This window comes from Crocodylus siamensis, chromosome 4 (genome assembly GCF_052110815.1).
Source record: "Crocodylus siamensis isolate JL-2025a chromosome 4, ASM5211081v1, whole genome shotgun sequence".
Taxonomy (NCBI): Eukaryota; Metazoa; Chordata; order Crocodylia; family Crocodylidae; genus Crocodylus; species Crocodylus siamensis.
Genome location: NC_143398.1, coordinates 101351238 through 101372167, shown reverse-complemented (window position 1 = coordinate 101372167; position 20930 = coordinate 101351238). Strand labels below are relative to the sequence as shown.

The following is a 20930-nucleotide window of genomic DNA, read 5'->3' as shown; positions in this document are numbered from 1 at the left end:
CATCCACCCTCAAATTCATTTAAAAAATCACCAAAAATCATATTTGTGGAGGAAATGGAAGCAGCTAGAATTTTGCTCTTAAAGGAGATAGCAGATGAATCACTCCAAAAGATGAGGGTGATCAGAGTGGTTTTGGTTGGACTGGGGGAAGGGAAGAAGATAGTAAAGGAAACCAGGAAAAGCAGGAAGAGTAAAGGAGGTAAGGAAGAGTTTGGAAGAAGGTAAGAGGCTGCTGTAGCAGGTTGAAAGAGCAGCAGCTGAAGGGATGGCCAGTGAAGTGAGAGGCAGAATAGAGAAACAGTCACCAAGCAAGATGGATCTGGAGTGTGGTGCAGGAGGCTGGTTGATGCATGTCTGGCAGCTCAGAGGCGGACCTCTGTCTGCAGAGGTAATAGTGTCGGCTAAGCAGCCAGGAAGGAGCCGCTTGTTGACTGGCCAGAATGCATGAATTGATGCTGATGGGACAAAGGAGACAACAGCAAAAGCAATAGCTGTAAAGTTGGCCAACTGTGTGACCCCAAGTCTGGTGCATTGGTAGTGCTAGAGTCCTGCTTACTGCATGGTCCTCACCCCTATGGACTCACATTGTCAAAGATGCAGTGAGTCTATGACTCTGCACAACTTTAGTTATAATCACTCTTAGGAATGTGGGCGTTTTTAACGCTATACAATAGTAAGTGTTGTATTTCACCGTCCAAAAACACTTTTATATCAGAGGTGTCCTGCGCTCTCTGCAGGCAGGAATTAAACTTCAGAACATCCCTGGGAAATATTAGCGATCACCATCTTAATGTTATTGCTAAATAAATTGAGGCATCAGGGTTCAGCGTCTTGTGCAGAATCACAATGAGTCAAGATAAGGAGAGGGGAGCCAGAATTGTCCTGCTCTGGCAGCAAACCCTGGTGGGCAAAAGACAGTGGAAATTTCCAGTTATGTGGAAATCCATGTACAAATAGCAATGAGACACAGGAAGTTAGGTAGCATCAATTATGTAGGGACCGAAAAAGAAGATATGTAAATGGGGTCTATGCAAGAATGAAGATTTTTCCATGCATAGTTGGAGTGAAGATAAATGAGGGCTGAAACTTAATGCAAACTGGTGGGTATGTGTATAGTTCAGAGAGGGGAGGGTTTAGGATTTATGGAACATGAACTGCTGTGAGAGGGAACTGCTTTAATCTTTGCCTCTTTAGTTTACAACTGGTAGCAGCTGTGAGATTCGAGCTTAGCTGGGAAAGGGACTGAGGCAGAGATCAGACACAAAACACATTGCAGCTGCTAATCACCCTGGCAGTGGCTAGCTGGTTGAGCCAGGGGTCTAAATGCTTTGCCCCTTGCTGCTTTTTCTGTCTCTGGCAGGTTAGTGGAGCATCTCCCCCAAAAGAAGAAGTCAACTGAAAAGTAGTGGCAGGGGCGTGTGGTGTTCTCTTGATACATTAGAGGAGCCTGACAAGAGGCAGTGTGGCCTAAAACTGTGGTCTAGCCTTAATGCATGAAGGGAGTCAGCTGCAGACGATGGCTTGTTGTCAGTAACTGTTTTTCTTCATGCCTTCTAACTGCTACGAAAGCTGCTGTTGCTGGAGCTTGGCAAACCACTGCTTCGCCTCAAGCCATTTTTAATCTCAGCACTGCTGTGGAAGGCAGGCTGAAGGCAAAAAATAGATACCTTTGGCGTGTGCATTGTAGGGCTTGACTGACGTATTACAAGTGAATCTCCAAGCTGTGTTTACATAGCAAACTTTTATCTGGGGTTGGTTGCCACAGCCATGTCAGCAGAATTGCTTAATATAGACACAGTTATACTTTTGCCTAAATTGTGCTTCTGCTGGGACAGATTGTTTCTTTCAGTGGCAGAGATGGTTTTATGGGACTGGGATGAAGTGCAGGTTTGACAGAATATCATTAGCCAGGCTCACGGCAGTTTGCCCACATATGCACTAATAAAACACTAGTTAGATGTTGCCTCCTACGCAGAGTTAAAAAACATGGAGCGAGTTCTTTCTTGTGCAACTCTCCGCAGGAGAGCTCTGCATTTCAAAGATTATGAAATATCATATTTTTCTATAGTTCTATCCCAACCAGTCTCAGTGCTTTATGGTGCCTGGTGTGAAAGTTAAGGAGCTACGTGTATACCCAAGGTTCCCACATATTTTCTTAGATTCAATACTGGCTGGCAGCTCCTTTGAAAATGGAGAATTGTGAATGCTGGTGATTCCTTTTGGCAGGGAAGGGGAGCAAAAACCACTCTTCTCAACTGTGTCCCCACTACCTTCCACTCCACACACATGCACACACGCACGCCTCCACTGGGGAGAGGGTTGCTGGTGTAGCTATATGAGTAAAGCTGCATTAGTAAGCACTGTACATACACCTGCATAAGCCATCACAGGCTATACAAATCTGAACTTCCAGCTTTGTCAGCTGATCCACAGTCACTACTTGCACCCAGGCTCTTACCCCTGGAAAATGAGGGGGAATGTACCTGTCTTTCACTGAGGGACAGGTTACTTCACATTTATCATTGGGTAGAGTGTACACATGAGCAATGACTGTGGCTTAGTTGAGGTTCTGCAATTTCACACCCTATCTTACCTCGTGTTCGTGTGTGCCCATACTTAAGTGCAGTCAAGATCTATATCTTAGTTGCTTTTCCCAAAAAGGAAGATACAAAGGCTCCCTTGTCAGGCATTCTGAGAACTGATTGTTTTAATATTTATGAAGTGACTGGGGAGTTCCAGAAATTCACTACTGAAGTACTAAATATTAATTACTACCCACATCAGGGAACACTAATGACAGAACCAGAACCTCCTCTAGTGTGTGTGTTGGAATCTGGGATAATGTTGTTGAGCACTATGATAACTGCAGGTGTAAAATTTGGGGCCAAATTAAAAAGGCAGGAAGGATTTGGGTTTTTGTTTGGAACATAAGGTAAGTTATATGTTTTCCTTTGACTCAAGCCTGCAATGAGATTTATAATCAGTGCTTGCATGTGATTTGCAAGCTCTGAAAATCATTTATATTCTCAGAAATGCACTGTACTATTTAATACGAGTTAGATTTAGCATTTCTTGCAGTCTTTGAGCTACAGGCTCTTGTCTGGCACAGATAAAAGGGGTAAAGTAGCTAGACGACATTTTTAAATTTGTACTTCTTGGATCTGGTTCCCAGCAAAAGTTACAGCAACCTCCGACCTGTTTCAAGTCATGATTGCTGACCACAATCAAGTATTCTTACACTATAAGAGACCGTAAAGGAATTATGAACCATCTAGAATTAAGATTGATTCATCGGCTTTATTCCCCAAAGGGAAACAAGAAGCAGCTGGACTGGGTGCCAGGATCTGAAATCTGTATTATAGCTGCCATATATACTTCAAAAATAACTAATCCAGATAGGTAAAGTACATCACATGTGGTATATGTATTTCTACCTGAAATGCTATGTTTCATGAGGGGTCAGCCCTTAAAATGATCGCTAATCCTTTGGTATAACACGATTATGGACATCAGTTTAGGTCAGGGGTGGGCAAAATGTGGCCTGCAGGCTGGATGCAACCCACCAGGCTGTTCTATCCGGCCCACGGGGACCCTAAAAAATTTAGCAAGTTAGTATTTATCTGCCCCGGCTGCCTGTCATGTGGCCCTCAATGCCTTGCCAAAACCCAGTAAGTGACCCTTTGCCTGAAATAACTGCCCACTCTTGGTCTAGGTAGAACATAGCATGCATCAGAAAAGTGCAGTTTTCATCTTAGCAGCAACTGTTCTACTGGTGGTGCCTTCTATCAAAACAGTTGTGCTGTAAATAGGAGTGGACTCTCAATAGTGAACCCCCTCATTTGAAAAACACTACCGGGGCATTCTTAAAGACAAAACAAAAATTGTACTACTACTACTTGTGAACGGTCCTGAGAGATGGGTCTTTGCTGTGAAATTCTGAGCTAGATTTTAAATTCTTGAAACTTCTGGTAGGAAAAGGGACAGGTTCAGATCTGTAGGGGGGTTTGGTTTCTAGTTCTGATCCTTCCAAGACAGGCGTGAGCTATGATATTCAAATCTGAGTCAAAATTTGCATTATAAAATTTGGGTTTATCTTTATATGTGTTTTTTTTTCCTAAGGGGAACACTTAAATCAACATTTCCCAAAGTTTTTAAGCTGAACTTCTTGAAAGTAATACCAGCTGCATTCCCCATAACAAAAAAAATCCTTGAACACAAGCAGCTATGTAAGACAAGTTGTATAGATTTAGCTCAGTGTAGGCCAGCCTTTATGGCAGGTGTGCCACAAACTAGTCCCACACCCTCCCCAAGTGCTATTCCGATCCCCTTCCCCCTCTAATCTACTGCTGTGCTTTCTTCTCCCTCTCCGATTAGCTGCTTTGCTTTGTTTCCTGCTGTGCCTGCCACTGTGCTACCTGTCCCCTCCCTGATCTGTCAGATGTCACATACAGAGGATGCCTGGACCTTTTGTGGCACCTATGTCAACAGGCTGGCCACCCTGATCTGTGTCATTTGACACTTGTTTCATTGGTTGTCCGCACTGAAATTGTCAACAACGTTGACATTTGAAAGCATTTTTGTGCCCGAGTCAGCACTGAAATGAATAACGTATTTCACTGCTAGAAGCTACTGTCTGGAGTTCTCTGAAGACTCAAACAGACAGTGCTGCTTTGATGGTACTCACACAGCATTTTTAAGGTTGTCTTTGGAACTATAATGGGGATCTCCTTTTTAATATGAAAGCTGAGACTCCAGAGAAAAAGTGAGAAGCTGTTCCACCCCTCTTCCCAGCTATTCTCTGTACCCTGCAGGAAATGTTTTTGAAAGTGAAAGTAAGCAACTCAGGAGGGGAAAAAAAATCAAAAGTTCCAAGTGTTTATTATGTATTAAAAATACTGCAAATAAGCCATACAGTTCATTTCACAGTAATCTAAACAGTTGTTCAAAAATTGAAAGGAAAAGTCAACAAGGAACAGTGCAGCTCAAAAGGAAACACACTATCTCAGTGTAGTTCATCCTTCTTACTTATTAAGGCTTTTTGAACAGTTAACAACCTCTTACTATATGCAGTGGGAACAGCCTTAAAATTGGCTGAATGTCTTATTCTGATGCACGTAAAGAGTCCTTTTTACCCAGGCTGTCCCCAGTAACGTACCATTTTTCAGAGGTGCTATTTGGATGAATTTATTTTCTATTGCAGCCAGGTACCTAATGCAGGGTGGGCACTATATTCTCAGATAACCTCATCTTCAGAGTGACCTACATGTGTAGACACCTTTTAAAATACTTGTACAACATTTGAAAACTTTAGAAAGAACTAACATCAGAAATCCATTCCAATAGGTTAAAAAAAACAAAAACAGAAAGCTCCATGTCTAAGTGATTCTTCGCATGAACAGCAATGTTTAGTGTGCTCTAAATATCTGACACATTTTCTGCTTCTTAACCAGTGTGAGGCTTGATTCAGTTTCACTGACATCACTGGCAAGCTCCCATTGACTCTCTGGTACAGGATCAAGCCCTTACGCAAAATAATACAGTAATACTAATTCAAGTCACTGTGACCTCAGGGGAAATCTTTAGAGGCATTATATTTAGAAGCAATTCTGCTAATACCATCCTGTATTTTCTCTTTCTCTGTTTTTTTTTTAATAGCATGGTTCATATAGATGAAAACAGGATTTTTGTTCTAATTTTCCTTGTCCACGGTTCAGATCATCCCCACAATCAAAGGTGATGTTACAAATGGGAAAATAGGACTTGAAGGGAAAAATCTGCCAAATAATCTTAGTAACACCAAAAGAACATGACCAAATCTTACTGTGCACTCTGAATTCTGACTGACAGTGAACTGCATCCTCCTGCTCAGATTGCTCTGTCCAGCAAAGACAGTCTACACCTGGGGGTTTGCAGGTGCTGGGGGAAGGTACTCATTATAGGCTCTTAGGAAGCTGGAATCTATGGTTGCCTTGCCTTTTCCCTCCCTCTGTGGGTTTTCCTGTATGCAACTGTGTATGCATAGCAGTTGGTCCTTTTTTACCTTCACTGGAAACTGCAGAAACTGATGGGTTGTTATAGGCTTGGCTTATACTTAACTTTTACCAATATGAGTATTTTGCTTAGGCGTGTAAACTTTTTTCTTCAACTGAAACAATTAAATTGATAAAAGCTCCAGTGCAGTGGTTCCCAGCTTTTTTAGATTCAAGGCATCCCTTGAAAAATGTCAGCTCTTACGTTTCACTCAGTTTTTTACTAAAGAAATATAACAGAGCAATTCTTCTGTTGCAAAGAAATCAAAGACTACAGCAGGTCAGAATGGATTCCTATTTGAAATCTCTGGACTTATCTTGTGAATCATGCTTGCACACTTAATGGTGCTAATATTGCATGGCACCCCACAGCACCTTTAAATGGCTATCAATGCACCCTGGGGTGCAACAGCACTTGGATAAACACTGCTCTAGCATGTGTCAATATAAAGGTGCCTTATACCAGCAGTTTTTTCCTCTTTTCTATAGGAATAGCTGTACTTGTATGAAGTACCCTTATATCATTATAACTAGGACCACGCTGTCTGATGGTTGGAGTTGCAAAGAAGGGGCTGTATCACTAACTAAAATAGGGTAGTTAAAGCAAAATATCATTCTAGATTTAAAAAAGCCACAGTAATTTAAACCCCTGTGAAACTTAAAAATACCCTGCACAGAAGAAAAGTACAGGAAATGAGCATATCTGTATCAGACTGTAAAAGCATTCTTGTTTTCTTTTGGAGGTGTCAACTCATCTTTAAAAAGAGTAAAAAAATAAAAAGGAGGGGGCATACAAAAGCTAATTTTCTAAAAAAATCCAATACTTGCCTAATTAGCATTGTTCCTCAAATCTTTTCATGTATCTTTTCTACTTTCACAAACAATCTTTCCAGATCATTCCTTAGGTCATCTATTGTCGTCTTCACTGATTCCAGGGTGTTCTCATTCGTTTCAATTTTCACTGAATAAGCAACTAAGCTATCTACTGCAGTTCTGACCATTTTCAAGTCAGTATCGACCTGACTGACAGAAGACCTTAAATCACTGACAGAGCCTTCCACAGAAGACAGCTTTTCTATATATTCTTGAGGTTGTGCTTGATCCATCTGAGGCTTTTCTTGATCTAGCAAAGCCTTAACTTCTTTCTGGATGTTCTGAAGGACATCAGCAGAGTTTGGGAGGTCACTTACACTTCTTCTCAATTCATCGATATCATTGAACAATGAAATTTGAGATTCACTGAGACTTCTCAGAGTGTCTGATATTGAACTTGTATCAGCACCTGAGGTGTCCCGTAGAGCTGTAATGCCTTCCTCTAAGGAAACTAGCTTGTTCTCATGCTCCTCCTGCCTAGAAAGAAGGGATTCCATCTTTTTAATGTATTGAGTGGTAGCCGAAGTCAGGGACTCAAGACTGTCTTCTACATGTCTGAACCTGGATTCAAACCTTTCCTGATTCTTTTCAAGGATTTCTGGTATGTTTTCTGGGAGTTCATTTACATCCTGTTTGAGGTTGGCTTTAATATGCAGTAAGTCTTCATCAAGTCTTTTAATCTCATCAGGGAACTGTGTAAGGGATTCTTCAGCTTTAAGAACTTTCTCTTGTAAAGCTTTTAATGAAAGGTGTTCAGTGTCTGCAGCCTCTTTGAATTTCTCATGTTCCTGTTTAAGGTTAACTAGTTCTTTGACTTCAGTATAAACATCAGATTCCATTGAATCTATTGTACTTCTCAGCAACTCTATGTCCTTTTCTTTGGTTTTCATGGATGCTTGCACATCATCAAGAGCATCTTTCAGCACCTTTAACTCATGTTTACATGCGTCTTTTTCTTCCATTGAAGCAACCTTTGTTTTCATATCACTGATTTCATTCTGGCTCCTTTTCTGGACTTCAGTGAATACAGCAATGTTATCATTTATAGACTTGGTTAACTCTGTTAGTCTTTCTTCCACAGTATTTTCAAGAGACGTGAAGTCTCGCTCTCTTGAGTCCTTTACCATATGGATGCCATCAGACAGGTCTTTCAAGATTTCATTTTGTAGTTTCTCAAGAACTTCACTGATACGATTTATTTCATTCTCCCCTTGCTTAACAGTCTTCTCCGTAACTTCTTGCTTCTGCTGAACTATTTTCATCGCTGATTCAAAATCTCCAACTGTAACTTGAATGGACTGTACCTGAAACAGAAATCCACATATATTATACCTTAAAATGGCATCCTATGCATCTCTCAGAGGTACTTATAGCTCCTATTAGTGTAGAAGCTAAGCACATCAGAATCCATTATGTTTCCTGCCTCTCAACCCTGTGCTGAGGTTGGGAAGTACTATTATAGCCTTTTACAAATGGTAAACTAGGGACCAGCTCCACAAAAGTGACATTCCCAGCATCTCCCAGGAAGTCTGTGGTACTGAATCCAAATCCTTTGACTTGGCCCTCAAACCATCAAATCCTATTTCTCTTGGGCTCAATCTAACAGGCCTTAAGTCCTTATTTGGACAAAACTTACACCAGCTACTGCAAGAATTTTGCTTTATGGACTGTGGGCCTGGGGCCTCTGTAAGTTCACTTTTTTTTAAAAGCATCTTTATCAATTTAAGCTTTAAATCAGAGTGATTGAATGGATGATTACGGAACAATAAATGAGTGTTAAATTATACAAGACAGGGCATCTTTTAAAGGAAAAAATGGATGATGGACTGGGGAATGAAAGTAGTAATGACACATCTAGGGCTTTCATTATATTTCATTTTCTCTAAGTTAACTTTAGTTTTTATATTTCTCCCAAACTGTGTTGTATGATGATAATATATGTTTAGTTTTAAAATATTTCAGTTATTTAGTGCCCTCTGTTGTTACTGCTGGACAGGCTGACCTGGGCCCTTTGAACTATGAGCTGGTGGTCTCAATCCAGTTCAGCGTCTACATCAGGGGTGGGCAAAATGCAGCCTGCAGGCCAGATGCGGCCCGCCAGGCCATTCCATCTGGCCCGCGGGACCCCTAAAAATGTAGAAAGTTGATATTTATCTGCCCCTGGCTGCCTGTCATGCAGCCCTCAATGGCTTGCCAAAACTCAGGAAGCGGCCCTCTGCCCAAAATAATTGCCTGTCCTGGTCTACATCCTGAAAATGACCCTCACAGCTGGCACTAGTGGACACAGTTGTTGGCACTAGCAGCAAAAAGGACAAAGGTTGAATGAGTATGAAAATGAAGCACCCTTTCACCTTAGAATTAGGGTGAGGGCACATGAACATACCGCCACTACCTCTGCTGTTCCCAGTCCATGTATAAAAATCAATTCGAGTCTCCAAAGCTGCCAAGATGGTATTCATCACAAGCACTAAATTAACATGATGGAAAATAAAAAGCAATTAAACTCCCACTGGCTTCAGTGGAAATTCTTCACCTACAATACCTTTAGGACTTGGGTACGTAGCAGTGCTGAGTAATGCCTGCTATCTTGCCTCCCTCTGTGTAGCACACCTGAGGTGTATAATAATGAGAACTACCACACAATCTGTCATGTGTGATGCACTGTTTCAGGGTAGCTTATCTATCTAATAACTAGATAATTTCACTGAACAAGATTTTTTTCTTTTTAGTTGTGAGTCTTGAAATCTTTTCTCTGCTTCTGATCCCACAAACACTTCTTACTGACTTAGTCAATTAAGTTACTAACTAATCATTAAATGATCCATATGCATGTTGACAAGATTAAGGCCTCAGACTGAACTTTCCTTCACCTCAGTGGGGGTCTGAACTGAGCATGAACTGTAGAGTTTCGATAAGAGCTGTTCTCTTGAACGCAAACTCTGAATGACTTACTGTGGGGATGTCAAATGTGTTTGGCCCCCCAGGCTGAACCTGGATCACAGGGCTCATGTACCAGACCCAGATCCACTTCTGGCAGCACGGCAAGCAATGTCAGCATTAAGCACTGCAGGTTGCCAGTGCTGGCGCTGGCTCGGGGAGCCATGGGGGTTAACGCAGCTGCTCGCCCTGCTGCTGCTGAAACACAACTCCAATGGGATTCTATACAAACCCCTGATTTACTGTGTATTGGACCAAGTAACCCTGAGGTTTTCAAGACAGCCTGCAAAAGAAATGTGGCTTTACTCACCTTTTAACCTTTTTCTCTTGGAGAATAGGAGTAAGAATTTTCTCTCCCCACTCCCCTTTTTTAAGTCCACTTATTTTTTAATGTTAGAAATACTAGGGAAAATATTACCGCTATTCCTTGTGTTTGCTAAAGAACTAATGAACTAGAGAGGGAACTTTCTCAGCCTGTGGTTGAAGAGCCAAACACTCTTACCTTTTTCAAGAAAAACAAACATTTATCCCAAAAACTTGAAAAGACTTTGAGATAATAGGCATAATCTCTGCTCAAAAACTCTTTTTAATTGCTTAAGTTTTCAATTTAATTTGTTCTGATGTAACAACTTTTATTGGCTTTTCAGTTCTTCTGAAAAACCAGGGAAGGCAAAACCTGATGTCTGTAATAAAAAAAAAAGTGTGGAAAAGCACCTTGGGAAGCTAGGCACGATTAAACACTACAGTCCCCCAAAAAGGACAAGGCCCCCATACTCCAGCTTTTATACATTATATAGAACCAAAAATAACATCATTGGTTTCCTCTCAACTCAGTCTTTAAAAAATAAAATAAGTATTTTGCCTCTTTAATAGCATGTGACCTGAAAATTATACAAAACTAAAAATAAATCAAGTAGGAAGAGAATTGGGGTAAGATAAATCTACAAAATCACATTAGTCTAAGCTATTATCAGTGATCTTTTATTCTGATTATGCCATTGTACCAAGCTTATTTTTTCTGTACCACTAACACTGACATGTCACCTATTAGATGTCTGTAAACCTTATACAATGCAAGAAAACCATTATACACTTAACTCAGATACAAGATAGAATCTATATCAAAATCAAATTAAGCTGGTAAAATCACCCTGTTAATTAATTTGTCTTCAAAAAGTACTGTAAAACAGAATTTATTCAGTTTGCTGAGTTCAAATTGTACCACCCAAGGCATAAAATTACCAGAGAAAAAAATGCCCAGTGGTGACCAACAGGTAACTCACCAATATAGAAGGAAGAACCCTCTACTGATGGAAAGAGACTTCTGACATAGGAAGGAGCAGGAGTGTTGGACTGTAGTTCTCTTAAACCAATTCTCTACTTGCCAAGATGGAATGTAGTTCTCTTAAACCAATTCTCTACTTGCATATTCTTGAGGGTCTCCATCCTAGTGGTGTAAATTAAAGTCACTCCCTTGCACATAATAGTCAAGCTAGACTAGTTTCTAATCTTACCTACCCTGTTACGTCTCTATTCATTTTTTTCTAAACAATAGCTAACTAGCCCCTTAATAAGCCTCTTGCAACCCCCCAAATTCAAAATGATAATTCATGTTCATTATAAAGAGGTATAGTCTCTTGCCAGCTACTTCTGGATGGAGAAGCATAAAATATAGTCCCAGTCCTCCAAAGGTTTAATATTGTGAATAAAACTGACAAATATTCCTTATCTGCCAACCATTTTTTCCCTCTTTTTACCAGCCATCTTATGACTGTATTTATTATGTCAGAAAATTTTGGCTCCTCTGAACACTGTACTGTGACTCAACTTTCCACATCATTTCCTTTCTTCTCTCACAGCTGATGAGAAAAGCAGTGAGGTTATATAACTCTTACGACAACGGCACTGCATGGCACAAGACCAAAAAGGGGGGAGTGCTCCACCAAACGGGCTGTACAGCAAGTGCTGTATGAGTAGAGTGCAGTATTCTACAGTGGAGTGCAGCAACGAATTAATACCAAGGCTTTTTGCTCTTAAGTGCCAACAGAAGAACAGACTTACCATAATGTTAAGTGTTCGACTGAAACACAGCATGATCTACATGCTCTATTTTGCATTAAGAAATGCATACCAAAAGTTAACCACCCCCTACATGCAACAGTTTTATGATTATTTCCTTTTAGAACTTGAAGCTTCCATAACAACTAATTAACTATAACTTTCTTTGTGTACCTGACTCCTACATTTTATAATTTTCTTTGTGTACCTGACTCCTACTGACAGAGCCAACCCTAGCGGGGTTTGGGGCCCAGGACAAATCAGCCTGTGCATAGCCCCCTTAACACTGCGCAGGGTCTCCATCCTTTTTCCACAGCATGGGGCTGAACTGCAAGCTCCAGGCAGGCCCCACGGGAGGGGCTGTGGCTGCTCTGCCTGGCTTTGCAGGACCCCCTGCAAAGCATGGGGCCTGGGGTGGTTGCCCCAATTCACCATACTCAAGGGATGGCTCTGCCTAGAGAGCACTATATAAAACTTATGGTTCTGTTTGCAGCAACCTAGAGAAGAAGGCAACTGATTATACAAATCAAATCTCAGGAAAAAAACTTTCTATTAGTGATAGAAACAAGAACAAGTTGCTTAGGGAAGTTGTGGAATCTCCTCTTTCAAGAAGACACTGGGTTAGCAGTTGTCTGGGACACCTGAGGAACTGAAAATTCTGTATCTGTATGGACAGCTGAAAGTGTCTTCCAACCCTAAAATTCTGTATGTATTTCTATGTTTGTCAGGATTTGCTGGGATTTTCAAAGGAGCCTAAGGGAATTAGACAACCAACTCTCACTAACTTTGAAAATCCCAAATGAAATACTCTTTCGACCTAGATGGAGTGATGCTGATACTTCTAACAACCGTGGTCTCTCTTTTTCATAAGCAATGGAAACCTCATAAGCAATGGAAAAAAGGGGCACCACCAACGATTTTCTCTGTTGCCTTCCTTTGAAGAAAAATGTTCTGTATCTGTCGCAATCTTAAAAAAATCACTGCAAATTGAAGCCTGCAGCAGTCTTAGAGGTTCCAGATACAGGTAAGTACTCTTGCCCATTAGCAACAGAGACATGGGTGTGCATGTGATTAATGGTACATCCAGATGTTCAAGGAAGTTAGGTGGAGGTTAGATATTGTTTAAAATGGCCACCTGATCTAACTTAGTTTGCCCCCATGTGGGCCTTACCCGTAGATCCTTAGTTATGTCAATCTAAGTGCAAATTGTACAGAAGTTCCAGGAAGGTTAGATCAGTCAAGAAATGGCCAATCTGATCCAATTTAACTGTACCTCAGAGATGCACTAAATTAGATGGGGTTTGGCTAGACCGATCTAACTGAACTTCTGTATACGTTCTGAGCACAGCCCCAGGGCTGGGAAAGCCTGGCCACTACATGTTCATCCCAGCCCCAGGGCTGTGGTTTTCCTACCCTCTCCCCGCCCAGCACTGGACTCTTTTTAGCCCCTCAGCCCTTCCCCTCACCACCAGATGAACCAACCATCCTCTTCCACCAACCCACTGATCATGCAAACTGTTCCTGGTGCCAGTTTTACCAGCATTTAGTTGTGCAGGGAGCTGACTGAAGCAAACTGGGGTGTGGGGAGGGCAGGGAGGATTGGTTTGCTTGGGGAGGGGTTGTTTGTCTGGGGGTGGGGGATTGGGAGGGCTAAAAATATTCCCTGGTTGGAGGGGAGAGAGGCTCCCCTCCCACCAAACCTTCCCTGCAAAGCCATCAGTCTGTCCCCACTCCTCTCCCCCTCGAACCCCAATTTACTTTAATCCAGGGGACTGGCAGGATCAGAAAGCCTCTCTTATCCCCCCCAAGCCTCCTGCAGACCCTGCTAGCCCCCTAATCTCCCCCACCCCACCTGTTCCATCCCCTACGCCAACTTACCTTAAAACAGGCCTCCAGCACCTATCTCATTACTGAGTTAAATCAGGGAAACGTTTTTAATCCAATATAACACCCAGAACTTCTAGCTGTAATGTCTGTATAAAGCCTTAGTCTGTCTGATCTTGTAGACAGCTTCTGTCTGGTGAGTCAACTGAGGATAGCAGTTGAGAAGAATTCTGTGCCAAATATTTCATAGATCTGGATTACCATTTGTTTAACACTCCTGCCAGCTATGAACAATGCAGCGTGTATGCCTTCTCTCCATAGGGGGAGGAAGAATGTTTTTCTGTTTCAGAAACTGGTCTGGGACTTCAAAGGCAGAACCCAAATTGCTGGTGCTGCCACAGGCTTTCCATGTAACCAAGACCAAATCACTTAACCTGCCCATGCCACTTTCCTAGCAATCAAACAGGGAAAACAAAACTTCTGTTCTTCACAGCGATGTTGCAAGGGAAGTCTGCGAGGTGCTCAGCTTTTGAAACAATACGTGCCATGGAACATACAGAATTATATACACAATCTAGGCATCTAGGCTCTTTACCACATTATGTACCATATTTCTGTGCCACGCGTGCCCAACTTAATCTACCCCTTCCTTCAAATTGTGATTTATTTTTTGGTTTGTTTAAGCTAGGTAAAAACTATTAGGTGGGCCTGTTGTCAGTATCCTGTGAATTTGAAATCTAGTTAGCATGAGAAACTGAATTTAAAGTTAGTTACAGAGACTACACCTTCCCTGTACTGTTACAACTGTATTTTCATTTTGTCTGTTTCCTACATACGCTGGTGTGCGAAAGACCCGACATGAGAAAATGGCTAAGACCCCCTACTGATCCTGCAAACTGACCCATGTAAGCAGAGCCTTACACTCATGTGGGATGTTACAAAAAGGTCAGTGGAGTTCTGCGCAGATGGGTGGATCAGACCCCATATACCAGCTTACAGAACTGAGACGTAACTGAGCAGTCACACACAGGGCAGTGAAACTGCTCTCAAATGCACAAAACAAAGCAAATGAAAAAGAACTACTGGACTTCCCCCCTTACCCCCACCTTTTTAAGGCATAATTTCAGACATTGCTTTCATCTGATAGCTTTTCCCCTCGTATTTCACACTTTAAAAGACAAGGTGTAGAAATGCATGTACACTGCCACGTGTGAAACCCTAGCCTAAAACCACAAAAAAAAAGAATCCTTTGCAAGAACAAGGATGTTTCTCTCGTCACAGCAGGGCCACACCCTTTGCTGACTACTTCATTACACTTCCCCAGCATCAAATGCAATGATGGCTGCTGGGTCTGCTGCTCTTGGCTGGAGGTAATGCAGGAAATTAGGAGGCACAGTAAGCAAGGAGTGTGAGTCACTCAGCAGTTCTGCCAGTGCCTTTTCTATAAAACAGGCGGGATTTTTGTTCTCCATAGTGCACAGCAGAAGCAGTCACCAGTGGTGGAAAAGTGAGGGCACGTCTCACTAAAGTTTTACAACAACACTATCTCCTGCAGTGCTATCCTAAATGGTAAAAAGCAGCAATCATATGAATGCAAAACCACATATCCTGGTGTATTTCAGTTAAGTTGTATTAACATCCAAGATATTAAAATTGTACTACCGAAAACGTGGGCCTGGCCCTTTTACCAGAAAGTGTAAAGTATATTTAATTTTATTATATAACACAGGTGAACCATGTGGATTGCAACTGAATAAGTTAGATGATACAGTAAGTTAATATAGCTGGGTTTCACCAGCCTATGTTCAAATCATGCCTACAACCGTGTATGAAAAGACTTTGGTTTTGTTTTTGTTCTTAGCACTTGCCCAAACACTGCCGACTGTTTCAATGGATAAGAGACTCAGGACTGGAACAGCAGAGGATGGGAGATGTCTCTGATAAAAGAGTATATGCCCATGGTTCTCAACCTCACTGGACTTGAGGCAACTTTCCATAACTTTTGTGAACTGAGTGGCACTCAATTTCTTAAAAAGTAAGATATGTAGATAGGTTACAGTGCACACCTCCTTCCTGTGACCAGGCAGGGACACACCTCAGCCTGGCTTATTTGCTTAACTCCTCACACCTTTCCTACCATGGAGAAGCAGGGCTGGAAGGGCCCTCCAGAGGTCATCTAGTCCTGTGGTTCTCAACCTTTTTTGTACCAGGACCATTTGCAAATGTTGATGGCCAGTCCTGACCCAGTGCCCCTCACTCCTGACCCGCTGCCCCCATGCCCCAGCCCCGCCCCCCCAGTGTGCAGGGCAGGGGGAAGGGCATGCAGGGTCCCCCTGGCAGGCTGGAGCTCTGCTAGCCTGCAAGGGAAAACCCACAGCTTCCTACATTTTCCTCTTTTAAAGGAGAGTCCATCTTTAAAGTTTGCTCGTGACCCTTCCCTATGTTCTTTTGACCCACTTTTGGGTCACAACTCACGGGTGGAGAAATGCCGATTGAGTCCAACCCCCTGCCATCTCTATCCAAACCATCCTAGCCAATCTCAAAGGTCCTCCTCATCACTTGAAGGGTCCCGGCACCCTTCAAAAGACCTGGCAGCACCCAGGTGAAAATCTCTGGCCTATGCTGTAAGGCTCCATCCCGCTGACTGAATCCCCCAGTAGGTTTCTGCACTGGAGGCAGGACCCTGCTTGGATCAAGGAGACTCCTGTGGGCCAGGGGTGCCCAGACATGGAGGCAGTTTTGCTGGGCGGGGGTGGTGGTGGAGTTTCCTTTGCCGCCTGGGTTCAGAAGTGAGCCCCGCTCTCCACTGCCCCGTTCTCCAGCTCCTACATGCATGCCCGCTCCCTGCCCTTCTGGGCACCCTCCTTGCTCCTTCCTTGGCCTGGGTGCCTCAGCCCTTTCCCAAGGGGGGGGGGGAATGCCCGCACAGGCTGCTGTGGCACGTGCTGCGCTACCAGGAGCCCCCGTGCCCGGCTGCCTCGCCGCTCCGGCGTTACCTGCTGCGCCAGCCCCTGCAGGCTGCGGGCCAGCTGCTCCCGCTGCGCGTCCGAGGCGTGGTGGCCCTGGGCGAGCTGCTGCACCTCCTGGCGGAGCAGCTGCCCGGCCCAGACCGCGGCGGCGGCGCCCGCTAGCAGCGCCACACACAGTAGCGCCCGCAGCGCCCGGCTGCCCCCCGCCGCCTTGCTCCCCCGGCCGCCCGGGCCCGCCGCCGCCAACGCCTGCTGCTTCCTCGCCACGTCATCCCCGCCGCCGGGCTGCGCCCCCCGCTCCGCGCCGCCCTTGCCGCTGCGGTGTCGGGCCGAGGCCATGCCGGCACTGGGGTGGCGGCCGCTCGCACCTGGGCTCCCGCGCCTCGCCGGGCACGATGCAGCGCGGGGGGTTTCTGCCACGCACCCCCGCCCCGCCCCGCCAGCCGCGCCCCCCGCCTGTGCCTGGGCTGGCTCCGCTCCTCCTCTCGCCTCTGCCCGCCTCCCCCCGCCGTGACAGCGTGGCCGGCTCCAGGCCCCGGGAGCGGCCTCGCTGCCCGCTTGGGGGAGCTGTGGCGGCTGGGTCCAGCTTCGCCCCCCGCCTCTCACAGAGGCTGTGCTCCCCCCCGCCCTCAGCACGCTCCCCCCAGGCCATTAAGGCGCTTCCCCAACCCCATCCCCGCCACAGGCTCGGCTTGCAGCCCCCCGAGTTCCTCTCCTCCCAGGCCTGGGGGACTCCCACATCTCCCCTCAGCCCCAAGCAAGAGATGTGAACACAGCTCCAGCCGTTCCTCACCGCACCCTTAAATTCCTTGCAGGCCTGGGGTAATGGGGCTGAGGGAAGAAGAAGCAGCTCTGACTTATCCTCCCTCCCTGTACAAATATTGCTGAGCTGTACCGCTGCGGAAGGAAGGTTTCCCCAGCTCAGGGCCCTAGGCACGTGCCTAGTTTGCCTGTGCGTTAATCCGGCGCTGGTCCGGTGTCAGGAATGTGACTTTGTCATCCCTGTGAAAACTGGATCATGCGACCAAGCTGCAAACCTCTAAGAAATCTCGCTGCATACGTGCTTACTAGGCTCTTGTCAAGCTGGCTCCTAAATTCTCCAGATTCAGTCCACACCAAGTGTGCTCCACCTCCTCCCAGCTTCAGCATGCCAATCAAACAGCCAGTCTCAAGCAAGTCCCAGTCCAGGGTGACCCAGGCTGAGCAGGCCCTTCCTCACAAGTGATCTACCCAGCTGCCACCTGTAGCAGCTTCTTTCTTACGGTTCTTATGCTTGGGCCACTCGCCATTGCTGTCAATGACCCCCCAGCTGGCACCCAGGCAGTGGGGAGGAGGTAGAGGGAACAGTTTGTTTAGAATAGAAAAAGAAGTGTTGCCAAACCGGAGGGGGAAAGAGCACTGAGTGAAGCAAGTTACCTGTAGCAAAAATTAGCTCGCAGTTATCTAAATAAAGACTGCATCATAAAGCGCATACATGAGGGGGCCAAATACTTACACATGCATACGGTTGTTTGTACAACCCTAACTTTCTTGTACCATGGATGTTCAAGAAACGCCTGGACTCTTACTTTGCATCATAGATTTTCATAGACATTAGGGCTGGAAGGGACCTCGGGAGATCATTGAGTCCAGCCCCCTGCCCAAAGGGCAGGAAGTCAGCTGGGGTCATAGGATCCCAGCAAGATAAGCATCCAATTTACTTTTGAAGGTGTTCAATGTAGGTGCTTGAACCACCTCCGCTGGCAGACTGTTCCAGACCTTGGGGGCTCGGACAGTAAAGAAATTCTTCCTTATGTCCAGCCTGAAACGGTCTTGCAGGAGTTTGTGACCGTTCGACCTCGTCATCCCTTGGGGCGCTCTGGTGAACAGATGTTCCCCCAGATCCTGGTGGTCACCCCTGATAAACTTATAGGTGGCCATCAGATCACCCCTGAGCCTGCTTTTTTCCAGGCTAAAGAGTCCCGTGGCTCTCAGCCTGTCATCGTAAGATCTGTTTTCCTGACCTCTGATCATGCGCATGGCTCTCCTCTGGACTCTCTCAAGCTTCTCCGCATCCTTTTTGAATTGTGGAGCCCAAAACTGGACGCAGTACTCCAGCTGCGGCCTCACCAAGGCCGAGTACAAGGGGAGAATGACGTCCCGGGATTTGCTCGAGAAGCATCTATGGATGCACGCCAGCATTTTGGTCGCTTTACTAGCCACAGCATCGCATTGGAGGCTCATGTTCATCTTGTGGTCAATGATGACCCCCAAGTCTCTTTCTTCTATAGTGCTAACCAACATAGCACTGCCAAGCCTATAAGGGTGCTGCAGGTTTTTCCTCCCAAGGTGGAGAACCTTGCATTTTTCGGTGTTAAACACCATGAGGTTCTCGTCTGCCCATTTGCTGAGCTTGTCCAGGTCAGCCTGGATCACCCGCCTATCTTCTGGCGTGGATGCTTTGCCCCAAAGTGGTGTCATCGGCGAACTTGGCCAGTCCACTCCTGACTCCAATGTCCACATCGTTAATGAAGATGTTGAACAGTATGGGTCCCAGGACAGAGCCTTGAGGGACCCCACTGGTCACAGGGCACCACGATGAGTGACTGCCATCAATCACAACCCTCTGGGTCCGACCACAGAGCCAGTTTCCCAGCCAGCGGATCGTGGTGGAGCCAAGGCCACAACTGGGCAGTTTGGCCAAGAGCTGATCATGGGATACCAGATCAAAAGCTTTTCTGAAGTCAAGATATATGACATCAATCTCTTCTCCCTTGTCCAGGTGATAGATCACCTGGTCATAGAAGGAAATGAGATTGGTCAAACAAGACCTACCCGCAACAAACCCGTGCTGGCTGTCCCTTAGAATGTTAGCCTGGGCCAGTCCCTCAAGGATGGCCTCCTTAATAAACTTTTCTAAGATCTTCCCCAGGATAGAAGTCAGGCTAATGGGCCTGTAGTTAGCCAGATCCACTCTCCTCCCTTTCTTGAAGATTGGCACCACATTGGCCTTCTTCCAGTCTTCGGGCACTACACCAGAGCGCCAGGAGTTTTCAAAGATCCGTGCCAGGGGCTGGGCTATGACGCTCGGCAGCTCCTTGAGTACCCTGGGGTGCAGGTTGTCAGGGCCGGCTGACTTGAAGGTATCCAGCTTCTCAAGGTGTTCCTTCACGAGGTCAGCATTGATGGAGGGTAGGGGATCCCCCTCACCCAGATTTCCCTGTCCCATAGGAGGCATGAGCATCCCGTGTGACTGATGAAAGACTGACGCAAAGTACCTATTTAATAGGTTGGCTTTTTCCTGGGCGTCAGTTGTCAGTTGCCCCATCTGGTTTAGCAGGGGTCCAACATTGCCCTTGCTTTTCCTCTGGCTCCCCACATATCTGAAAAAGGACTTTTTGTTGTCCTTGATGCCTGAAGCTAGTTGGAGTTCAGTTGCAGCCTTGGCTTTCCTGGTTTGGTCCCTGCAGGGCCGGACCAGCGCAGAATTATCCTCCTTGGAGGTGAATCCCATCCTCCATCCTTTGCAGGCTTTCCTTTTTAGCCACAGTAGGTCCGCTAGGTCTCTGGAGAGCCAGGGGGGCTGCTGTGCCTTCTTGCTGCCTTTCCTCCGTGTTGGAATAGATTTAGCTTGTGCACTGAGGATCGCTTCCTTGAGAAGCAACCACTCTTTTTGAACTCCCATCTCCCTGGGATCATGGTCCCTGAGGGCCTGACCTACTAGCCTCTTGAGCTTGTCAAAGTCAGCTTTTCTGAAGTCAAGGACTTCTGTGTTGCTGACTGACTTGCCAGCTTTGCGGTGGATGGTGAAGGTGATCAGCTCGTGGTCGCTGTCACCCAACTTCCCATCGATCACTAGGTCGCCGATTAGGTCGTCCCCCGTAGCCAGTACCAGGTCAAGCAACGCTTTGCCTCTCATTGGCCCATAGACTTCTTGAGTCAGGTAGAGGTCATCCACGCACGAGAGAAAGCTTTGCGCCCGCTCAGATTTAGCTGAGTGATTTTCCAGGAGATGTCCGGGTAATTGAAGTCACCCATGACAACCAAGGTCCTGGAGCAAGTGGCCTCAGTCAGTTCCTGGGCGAACTCCTGGTCAAGCTCGGGACTTTGAGTGGGAGGTCTGTAGTAGACTCCCACCATTGTGTCCTCTGTGCCGAATTCCCCACGAATTTTTACCCAGAGGGTCTCTAGCTGTCCATGCCGGTCGCCAACATCAGCTTGCAGGGACATGTAGCTTTCCTTCACATAGAGAGCTACACCC

At 45.4% G+C, this 20930-nt stretch overlaps 1 protein-coding gene across 1 annotated transcript; it reads right to left on the bottom strand.

Annotated features, from left to right (window-relative positions):
* Positions 1–4859: 4859 nt before the first annotated feature.
* CKAP4 (cytoskeleton associated protein 4) lies at positions 4860–17138 on the bottom strand. Its single transcript, XM_090043165.1, has 2 exons — positions 16718–17138; positions 4860–8206 (listed from the first exon to the last, which is right to left on the bottom strand). Exons 1-2 carry the CDS (start codon positions 17027–17029, stop codon positions 6875–6877), a joined length of 1644 nt encoding a protein of 547 aa, XP_089899291.1. The 5' UTR covers positions 17030–17138; the 3' UTR covers positions 4860–6874.
* Positions 17139–20930: the final 3792 nt, after the last annotated feature.

Bases quoted from the DNA above. Each gene is read 5' to 3' on its own strand.
- CKAP4 (XM_090043165.1), bottom strand. From the start codon at position 17,029: ATGGCCTCGGCCCGACACCGCAGCGGCAAGGGCGGCGCGGAGCGGGGG. The intron at 8,207-16,717 runs GTAACGCCGGAG...TTTCTGTTTCAG, and splicing joins TGCAGGGGCTGGCGCAGCAG to GTACAGTCCATTCAAGTTAC.